The following is an 11,240-nucleotide window of genomic DNA, read 5'->3' as shown; positions in this document are numbered from 1 at the left end:
ACACACAAATAAGGAAGGTACACAAAATAAGAAGAAAAACATTTTATTGTGTTACAAACAGTAAAAATATAAAATATGTACATTCATAAAGCCATTAAATTATTAATTATAGCATTTAGAAACAAAATAAAAAGGAGAAAAGTTGGGAAAGGAATTAAAATCATGTTTGAACAGCCACAAAGAAAAGAGGACTGCAAAGTGAATCCGACGTCTCAGCCCTCATGCATAGTGCCGACTGTCTGACGTTTCAAAGCTTTGGAGCAGTGTGACTATATCAGAATAAATATTCACAAACAGAAACTAAAAAAAATAACAACATAATCCATTTGAAAAAAATAAAAAGTTATGATTGCCTTGGTGAAAAGACAAAATCAAATTAAGTATTAAGTTTGTAAAAACAGGATAAACGTGACAATTTAAAACTAATCTAGGCTTAAAAACTCTTTGATCCCTCTTTTACCTATGGGACAAAAACACATATTCAATCTGTTTTTCTCACTCATTCTTTAAAATTGACTTTACTTCTTTGAGGTCTTCTCCAACACCCAGTCAATGACCTACCAAACAAAAAAATAACCTTTAGGAGGAAGAACTAAACAAGAGGAGAAACATTATTGTTCTGTAGGCGTTACCTGTTTAACGTTGCTGCTGGCCGCCTTCTTCATCTCATCATGCAGCCCTCGAGATGTCTTCAGATCCTGAGAACAAACAACAGAACATTCAAACATTTTAGGCCACGTTTCAAATGGGAAGAGGACTTTTATCTGTGAAAAGTACTTTTACCCAATTGGACTGGAGTATTTTCATTTTGTGCTACTTTATCCTTCCTCCTTAACTACATTTCAGAAGGGAATGTACTTTGTACTCCACTAAATCTATGTGTCAGCCTTTTTTTTTTTTACAAATAAAAAATACAAGTATTTATAATATATTAAACTGCATGTAGTGGCTATTCATCCATAACCAAAATCAAATACTTAGAATACCTGTACCAATGCACCACAGGATATTCCTGCTAATGTGCAATTATGTGCATCAAAATAAACCAAGTCTTTGCATCGCATTTCTTGGCGCTCTTGGCATTCATCATAGAGAACCTTGTGGGTTTTTTTCGTGGTTTAAAAGGTTTGTTGTGTCGCTTTGTGGCGCCAACATACCTTTATGTTACCCTTCGCAAATGACCTGTTCTTGTTTTGTGTCACTTGCCTTGAACTCAAAATGAAAGACTTTGTTTTTCTTTGTTAAGATAGTTTATCGCCTTCAGACCAGCGACTGCAATCTGTTGTGGAGCTTCCCCCATTTTAGCCGCTCAGTGGCTGTCGACTAGAAACTAAGCTGCGCAGTGGTGCAGGGAACAACTCTGATTGGCTCATGTAGGCACGTGATCAGGTTTACGGAGCGTCAGAGGCTCAAAGAAAGAGTGTGTTCTCTATCACTCGGAGGAGCACTAGATTCGCTTTGCATGAAAAAAACAAAACTTTGATATGGAGCGTTCTCTGAACAAAATGATGCCATTTAGTATCACTCGATCACGCAAATTTGATCATGGAAAGTCAAAATCGGGATTGTTATTAAAATTCTATTAAGTGTGCATCCCTATACAGTATATTGAAAAAAACCCTGAAATGGGTAATTCTGCATAATGAGTACTTTAACTTTTGATTTTGTGAGCGTATTCCGCTTTTAATACTAATGTACTTAATTCAAATTTTGGAAGCACGCTTTTTACTGGTAACAGAGCACTTTTATGAAAGGTGCTATACAAATAAAGTTATTGTTTTAATAACACAGTATTACATGACATGTACTTTTACTTAAAAGTTGCAATATGTAGTCCCCGGTACTATGCGGCAAAAAAATAAGGAATCAACGTAGAATTGCAGCAATGACACTGATCAAGATTTGTGTCCAGTTAGACAAACAATAATGCAGTGTTCTCAAAAAGGTTACTGAGATTCTGTGTTTGAGAGACTGTTGCAGTAGACGGGTCCCCAGAGGGTCTAACTCCATCCCGACGGAGATTACTCGCTCAGCTGAAGACTGAGCCATTCGAATGTTTTAATCTAAAAATCTGGCCACATCTTACACATTGCACCTTAAAGTGAAAGATGCGAGTAGTACTTCCTTACCCACTGCTGGCAAGTTAGGCAGTTTTTTTCCAACAGCATTTATCAAATAAAACACCTGATTACAATTTACAAGAAGGCACAAAAGAAAAGAGATGAAAATGTGGGTTTTGGCATAAATTGCATACGCGGTGTCTTCAAACTGTTCCTATCATCGTTCAAATTTGTTTTTGGGGATCTGGAGGAAAACAGGGCATATGGTCAAATTTGCAGTCTTGGAAACACAGAAGCATACAAATAAATGAACCGTCACTGAGAGGACTGGGTTGTGTGTTAGTGTGGGACTAACCTTGAGATAGAATTTGGAGATATCAAACAGTCTTTTCCTGCAGGCCTCAAAGCACTGATGCTCGGCAGTAATCCCGTGGTGTTTGAGTGTTTTAGCCACTACCTCCTGCAGCATCTGAGGACACAACACACACACGCACACACAGTTTCATATCAGCACAATTGTTAAAACATTAAATCTAGTTGTGTTTATTCCCTCACCACCTGACGCTAAGCCACTTCAGAGAAACTAATTTTAGCACAGCTCCCTTTTTAAAAAGACGAGATGTCAGAATGTCTCGACTGTTGGGGACAGAACTGCACGCCTTTACGTTCACAGTGTGAGCTCACCGGTACAGACGCACAAATATTTCACAGAAAACACATTCCTGAAAAAAACAGATCAGCCTTTAATCTTGTTGCAGCGACTGTTTTGAGGAAACGCCATAAATTATTGTGAGGAATCATCTGTGCCATTCAGTCTCATGAGGAGAAAGGCAGCTTTTATTCTCTGTCCTGAATAAACTGTTATCATCATTTCTGTTCTTTCCTACACTTGGGTTCGGATGATAAGCCTGTTTGAATAGTAATCAGGAATCAGAACAAGTCAAGGTCGGGATACAGATTGTGAGCTGTACGTGGGACAGGAAACGGTGTGAAGGAGTGTGTCTACTTGTGCATGTGTCAACTTATGTGTTCATGTCACCGCACACTGTACAAAACACAATGTAAAAGAAGTACACGCGTGTACGTGATGTGATAATATTATCATTACTAACTGTCCTTGAAAGTGCTTCTGCCGTGACATTATGACGCAGCCCACACATTCAGTGATCACAGGCAAAACGTGAAACCTTTATCTTTACTGGAGCTGCTGCACAAAAACACAGAGAGAGTTTTGTGCAGAGGTCGTGCTACTAGAATATTTTCTGTCATTGACGGAATTTTTTTTCAACGTCTGAAGGCCGTCCAATCCAGATCCAGACCACTGAGGGCATTCCTAAGTAATTGGTTTGGTATATTAGTTTGTTTGTCTCTCACATGCTTAAAGTAGAACCAAGTGTGCAAGGACAAATAATTACGTCAGAAGACGTGGTGAAGAAAACATGGAATATTTAAGTGGTGCCTTTTTTTTGTCAATGATATCGCAGGTTGATATCTATTTAGTGTAGCCATCTCTTCATCATCTTAGTCATGGACAAAAAGGTTGTTGTATTTATTTCTTCATAGTTATTGTTAACACTGATTTCATCTATGTTTAACGTTATTTTTTTGGGCCACAATAATGGTAGCATGAACATTTGATACTCGCGCATTCCTAATCCCAACCGACAGAGGTCGACCGATATGGGTTTTCCTATGGCCCATCTTTAGAAATCAGGGCAGCAGATGGCTGATACATGGTGCTGATTGTTTTTGGGCCATTTTTCTGTTTTCCCTCCAGCTGATAAAATATACCCGTTTAATAATAACAAATGATACAAAATAATAATAAGAGATTAGACGGGGGGCCGGAGCCGATCCCAGCTGACATCGGGCGCGAGGCGGGGTACACAATTAACCTTAACACGTGCATGTCTTTGGACTTTGGGAGGGTGCCGGAGAACCCAGAGAAAACCCACGCAGACACGGTGAGAACATGCAAACTCCACACAGAAGGGCCCCAGCCATAGCTCCCATTTACATATATTATAATAATACCATAGCAAATGTCCGCTGCCAAAGTACCTCCGAGCAAGAAACTTTACTGCGCACAGACACGCACACACTTACCCTGTTGTGTTTCTGGGAGCGTGACTCTTTGGACAGTTTGTCCTGTGTTTGTTCAGGATCCGTCTTCAGCTGCTGAGGTTTACATTTCTCAGCAGAGGGAAGAGCCACCAAACCTGGGTAGGAATGTCACGAAAATGAACCATCATGACAGTATAAATCTATGGTATATGTCTGAGGAGAGAAAGACTTCATAATAATATCAATATAAATAATTATGTGTATATCATTTAGACAAACTCAAATATGGTCTTCTGTTCTCCTGTAAAGAGTCGCTACAGTCAAGAGCCATTCACTTTTAAAGGTTTAAGTATTTTTGGAGGTTTTCACTTCATACATTTGAGGGGCTTGAAGTAAAATTTGACTTTGTTAAAAAATATTATTCTAAACATTAAAAAACTAGGATCTATTCATGAGAAATATGTTGCTCCACAATGACATGAAATTATTTGCATATCACTACCAAATCCTCTCATATCAAAAAGGAGCCTAGTTTGCAGCTTTTTGCCGTTATAATCACATTTCAGCAAACAAAATTTTAAATTTTGATATATATATATATATAATTTTTGATATTCGATATATAATTTGGGAAATATGCCACAAAAAAGACGAAGAGTTGATGGATAAATGTTTGGTTCAATGTTTGGATTGCTGCTCTGAGTGGTATTTGATTTGATCATACTTGTCACACATCTGGATGTTTGTTCCAAACAACGCGCATTGGTTCTCTAAACGTTAATTGTTCAAGTCTTTTTGATCAATATTTTTTATTGCCTAGACCTTTTCTGTCTTATTATTGGCTTGTCAGTCATCTGTGAAGCACTTTGAACTGCTCTAACCTGTATGAAAGGTGTATTACTCATAAAGATTGATTGATTGATTGATTGGTACATTAGCCTGTTTTGAAACACCAATTCACTTAAAGTGTCAATCTTGAATATTTCCCTTGAAATAATTAAATGTAAAGTTACTATCTATCACTGAAGGAGGTAACAACATGGTGATTGAGCCTGTGGCCCATTGATGAAAGTATTGCAATAATTATATATTTGCAATATTTTTAACTGGGTGTCTGTGGCCACAGTCCTGGGGAAAAAATGCTGTATTAAAGTTTTTCAGAATTTTTCAGAATAACAGATTAATTCTGTATGCTCCAGACTACTAAACTCTGAGCACAATTGCATTGTTTTCACTCAAAGAAAAATTCTGAATCAACCAGAAATTAAATCTTGAGTATTACCGCTTAAACTACAACTGATTGAGAGTGGTGTACCTTAGGTAGTCCAATTATTAATACCATGCACTGATAACAATACTGATTACTGTGTATTGTTCTGTTTAAAATGAAGTACCGACTGTTGTCCTGACACTGATGCAGGATCCCTTGAGATTGAGTGTATTGGTTTTACCCGAGGATGTGGACTGGGATCTGCTCGGCTGTCGTCGTAGAGACCTAATTGCAGGATGTGTCCCGCTGCTGCCACTGCTCTGAGAACACAGGGAGTCACTGCTCTCTGACTTCACCAACCTAATCATTAAGAAAGAAAGACAAACAAACAATTTGGAAACTGAAATGTATGCATACGTCTGTGATTGTTTGTCATATGTCTCAAAAAGGCTGTACAAAAGGTTGTTTTATTACTCTGGCGTCCTTTCAGATAAGGTGCAGTAGCCCTTGGTCCTTGAGACAGCTCTCTATATTTTTATGTTCTTTGTATTATTCAAGATTTTGGTATATGACCTTGTCTATGCATCCATGCTTTACCAAGAACTTTTTCGATCAAATATTTGTATTAAACAAAATATTCAAGTAAGGGCAAATGAGGCTCTTTGAGTTATTCTTTATCCATCACCAGGAAGACTCATCACTGAATACAAGTTTTCCACATCAAACATTGTAAACACTACTAACACTTATGCCACAACAGTGCAGGTACCACAACCCCAACATCCACCCATCCTCGCCCCATCCGTTCTTTCCTGCTGCTAATGGGGAGCAACGATCATCATACCTCTTGCGAGGATATCCACTGACAATATCCGTGTCCCACGACCTGCGCTTGAGTCGTGCTACATCAGCATTCTGCAGAGTCTCTCCGTCAGGCACACTTCCTGGTTCTGACATCACAGCAGGAGAGGGGGCTGGGCTTAGGGCAAAGGGGAGGGCACAGGGCTCCTTTGTGCAGGTGGTTTGGGTCTCGTACCGAATCAGACGGGACTGGAGTTTTACAAAGGCCTGGTCTCGATCCAACGAACGCTGGTTGTCCAGGCAGAACCTAGAGGGACAGTTAAAGAAAATGTCACAATAAATCAAGAAGTAATAGAGACTGATGGGGCTACTGGTTACTGTCTGAGCTTCTGCTGAGCATTATGCATTTTTCATAGCTGCGTGTAGTGTAAAATATCAGTTACTGTGGCTAAACAGTCACTGTATAGTTATAGATACTCACTCTATGCCATGGTAATGTGACGCTGAGGCTTTGTTGAAGGGCATCTGGCTGATTCTCCTGGGAGAAAGGTCTGCTGACAACTGAAATATATTATTACTGAAGAGAAGAGAGAAGGAAGAGAAACAAATAAAAAGTTTGTCAAGGAAAATGTGTTTGTTTTTCTCTTCATTACATCACAAATAAAAACTTCACTAATTATAAAACACGCAGTTTGTCCTCACAGAATTAATGGCACTGACTGATGACTGCTCTGCTCCATAATAATGATTATTTCAACTCGACACAATAATTCCTCCACAAAGGTTGCTGTAAAGCTCACTGTAGCAGGCTAATGATCATGATCAAATCCTCATTATGGCCTCATTAACTATCATTCAGAACCATCGTAAAACAACACAGACACTGTTTACTTGACTACAGTGTGTGTATGTTCATTTATAAATCTGTAAGGTTTCTGTACTGGCTCTTTTGTCTTGTTTCATGATCATCTTAGCTTTCTGCCTGTATGAAGTTACAGTTACAGTATATGTGCAATAGGGCTGCACAGTATTGGAAAAAATGACTTTGCAATGTATTGTATATTTCTGTGATATATATTGCATTATTAAAATAGTCTTTAGGAATTTACACCTTCTAAGAAGGGCTCCACTGGAAGAAATATTTGTACATTTTAAATGCATCAATCTGGTGCACTTTTAGAGCAAAATTATGAGGCTAGAATTTTGCGCTTTAGTAAACAATTAAATCATGAACACATTGGTTGTATGGGTATTATTATCTTGTGCAAGTGCAGTTGTCTATCATAGATGACAGTAGCACATGAGGCCACGCCCCCATTACGGCAGACAGCTATATTATGTCGTTATATGGAAAAAATCAAAGAGTTAGGGAATGTTTGTCCATACAACTTAATGGAGGAGAAGTGGGTAAACGACCCCACTCAGTGTGGCCAGAGGTGACATACCCACACATTTAATCCTAACTCACTGAATCACCAGGTAATGCAGGCCTATGCCAATGATCCCTTTCTCTGCTGTTAATATACTGTCGTTTTAGTAGGCTATGTGAAACAAAACAAACAGCCAAGGCTTTTTCAATCTAACGCTAAATGAGGGTGAAAGTATACTTCTCTTATGCGCACACACACACACACACACACACACACACACACACACACACACACACACACACACACACACACACACACACACACACACACACACACACACACACACACACACACACACACACACACACACACACACACACACACACACACACACACACACACACACACACACACACACACACACACACACACACACACACACACACACACACACACACACACACACACACACACCTTTCTGCCATCATTTTATCAATAAATATGGAAATATTAGTTGTATTTCCTCAAATGTAATTTAATTTATTTTTATATATTTTATGTGACATAGGGTTGCGGTCTTCTATCGTGTGTCTATAGCTATTTTATTTGTATTTTTGTCTTGTTCTTATTTGGTTTCATTTATATTTACCACCCAATTACTTTTGTATATCTCTGCTTTTTTGACTCCTGTGAATTTCCCCAGTGTGGGAATAATAAAGTTCTTATCTTGTATAAATAGTGATGACAAGGCAAAAAAGTCACAGCCACAAAGAATGGTAAACAAGATGCCGTCCACGTTTTAATACGGGTCAGGGGGGTTGCAGACATCGCTACGGACCCCAGACGCACTGGGGATAATCTGTGCTGGGAGCAGGCCCGCAGAGAGCATAGCCCTGGTAAACAGCCTCAGGAAGCTGCCAGGGAAGTGGCCAGGTTCACCCCAAGCCTTTCAAATCCAACTCAGAACTGGTTGTGGTGCACTGATATGGAGGAAGAGCCTGAAGTGGGGAAATGAGGGAAACACTGAGCTGTAGTCCCTAAGTCAAGTTGAATCCACTGGGCGGACTGTGTGGACTCCATCCGTTGAGAAGTGTAAAAAGATATTTTGTGGTGGGCCTATAGGCTGTAGTTAATTAATAGGAAAAACTGGATTAGTCATGGTAAACGTGCGCAGTTTTCTTTTGTATGAAGCAGAAAAAAAGTTGTAGCATGACGAGTTGATAGTGAATTTGCTTAATTGACATTGCAGGTCCATCGATGTGACTATCGCGCATACAAACATTGCAATGTTGATGCTGAAACAATATAATAAGCAGCCCTAAGCTTCAGTCAATGTAGATCATGCCAGAAAAAAAGACTAAACCTACCCTCTATTGATAGCCAGTGGTTGTAGTTCCCCAGTAGGCAGGCCATCAGATGTGAAGTGTTTCAGAAGTTCTCTGGCATCCAGCAATGCAGAGGAGCTCTTCTGACTGTCTTTAGGACCCAGCAGACTGTCACTGGAGCCTGGACCTAAGAGACCAAATCTAACACACAAAATGCACTGTAGATCAAATACAGTACATAAGGATCACAGGAATGACTACTTAAATCTAGTTTACCTCCTCTTTTGTCGTGTCCTCTGCAGGTTCTCCATGTTGTGGAGGACGCTCCTCTCAGGCCAGTCAGACTGTACCTGGGAAAAGGTCTGAAAACCTACAATGAAGAAACATCGAGGCTCAGCTGGTCAGAGTTGCTATTCCCTTCAAGCAGGAACCAGCATCTTTCAATGTGGCTGGGTCTTGCGTAAAACATTTTTATTTGTCTGCTAGCCGCTGATTGAAAATATGAGGAGGTGAAAAACTGACTGAACCAGAAACCATAATCATTTAATTTCCATTAAAACTGCTGTTACAAAAGTATCCTGTGCCCCCAAATCAGTTTAGTACTGAATGAGCCTTAATGGCTGAATAGAAAGCTCCTTAGTCGTGTATATAAGTCTTTAGTTGTATGAGCTGAACACACCTAAAAATACAAAGTAACTGCCCGGCTTCAAAGGCTGTAATTGGCACTGCTTGACAAAAAATCTGGAGCTGGTGGGAGTTACCAATCTTTTTAAAAATGCTTATGAGCATTTGCAACACATTCACGGAAGGATGATTAAGGCGGCATTATACATATATATTTTAGAACACTGAAAAAGCTATTAATTACACCGGCAATATGAGCACTGGACTGCAAGAGTTATCCAAGCTCCCACTTGAGCCAGGTCAACAGGATGAACTCTCGGCAGACGGATGAAATCACAGCATTTAATATATCATTGCTCTGCCCTTTTCTTGTGTTTGGATGACAGGAAGACAGTCTGTAATCTCAAGGAGGACAAAAATGTGATGAAACTGTAAACAGCAGGTTCACAGACGAGATGATGGGTTTCATGTACAGTAATGCCTAGAGTGTTGTATGAAAAGACAAAGGCTTGGAAGCCCACACTAAAAGTCATTCATCAGACCTTTAGGCGACACAGACACATGCAAAATAGATCGCAGAAGATGTTCATTGCTTTAAATGACATCTTCAGAGCGGAGGGGGGGCAAGGAATTTGAAAAAGAAAGTACCCGAGAATGTATCTCTCTACATTGCTAACATCAATCATCACTACTGGCTCGCCTTTAAGAAAAAAAATCAAATATATCCTTAATGTGAGGTCCTGGAGAGCTAGATACATCTGTAAATCTTACAGAACATGAAATCTGGAGGATACACATAGAGACAAGGCTTATGTGGACTGCTTGAGAGAATGTGCTACTTTAAGGTCCTATCTATTCCAATATAATCAAACTTGCTGAGGCAATACCTAAATCTCATAATAGGATTAAGGCAAAAATGACACAATAAACAATGTGACAGACAACGTTGTGCAGAAAAATAATTAGTAGATAATGTCACAGCATTTATGATATAAAACTGCTTGACATGCAGGTCTATTAGCCCCACGGCTACTTTTTTAAAACCAGCACCGCCCTCACTGTGCACATTTAGCTCCAGCTACAGGCTGGGACTTGTTTTACTGCTTACAATTTATTTGCTTATTATTAATTGGCATAGTCTCTTAAAACTATCATCCTATGAGTGTGCGTGAAGTGAATGCTGATGCTCTGCTGTGCAACAGTTAATGGGCAGAATTGTTTTTTTGGTTGAGTCGACTTGATTTTTGCTGAAGGTACGGTGATATTTCTAAAGTGCTGCTCATCTTTAGACCAGACCAGGCTAGTAACAAGGGTAAAACATAAACACTCCCAACATTGAATAATGGACATAGTTACGTTCCTCACACAGCTTTTCTCCAAACTGGTTTTATTTTAAAACTGTGAATTTGACAAATTCAACAAGAACTTAAGAAAAGTGGCATTTATGCACAATAAAGAAGGTGTTATTGAAAGATCGACCAACCCACTGATATTTCCACTGTAGCTTTGATTGGAAGCGAAAATACTGTTACTAGTCCATACCTGAGCTGTAGGTGGCCGTGCTCTGCTGATCGTCTCTCAGACAGGAGGCAGCAGAGGGCAGAGTGGAGTCAATCATCTTCAGATACTGCTCTCTGGCCAGACTCAGAATGACCTTCAACTCATTGACAGGTATTGACTTTGAGCCGGATGCTTCTTCTTTCTGTCCTGGGCACACAAATAGAGAGCAGATTAGATTATAGCAACTTTAAGATTTAGTTTTTGAACAAGTTTTCAATAATTACCA

At 39.4% G+C, this 11,240-nt stretch overlaps 1 protein-coding gene across 1 annotated transcript in view; it reads right to left on the bottom strand.

Annotated features, from left to right (window-relative positions):
• Positions 1–518: 518 nt before the first annotated feature.
• The window catches only part of mtbp (MDM2 binding protein), a gene marked incomplete at both ends in the record, with an annotated part of 40,314 nt that continues 29,592 nt past the window's right edge, over positions 519–11,240 (bottom strand). Inside the window, 10 exons of the mRNA XM_083918849.1 lie at positions 519–557; positions 633–698; positions 2,416–2,529; positions 4,167–4,279; positions 5,576–5,694; positions 6,179–6,442; positions 6,617–6,712; positions 8,873–9,031; positions 9,107–9,200; positions 10,997–11,161. Coding sequence (XP_083774975.1) covers positions 519–557; positions 633–698; positions 2,416–2,529; positions 4,167–4,279; positions 5,576–5,694; positions 6,179–6,442; positions 6,617–6,712; positions 8,873–9,031; positions 9,107–9,200; positions 10,997–11,161 — 1,229 coding nt within the window. The remainder of the gene's footprint in view (positions 558–632; positions 699–2,415; positions 2,530–4,166; positions 4,280–5,575; positions 5,695–6,178; positions 6,443–6,616; positions 6,713–8,872; positions 9,032–9,106; positions 9,201–10,996; positions 11,162–11,240) is intronic.

Source organism: Echiichthys vipera, assembly GCF_963691815.1.
Source record: "Echiichthys vipera genome assembly, chromosome: 8".
NCBI lineage: Eukaryota > Metazoa > Chordata > Actinopteri > Perciformes > Trachinidae > Echiichthys > Echiichthys vipera.
The sequence above is the reverse complement of the archived record's forward strand: the minus strand, read 5'-3'. Positions and strand labels throughout refer to the sequence as shown.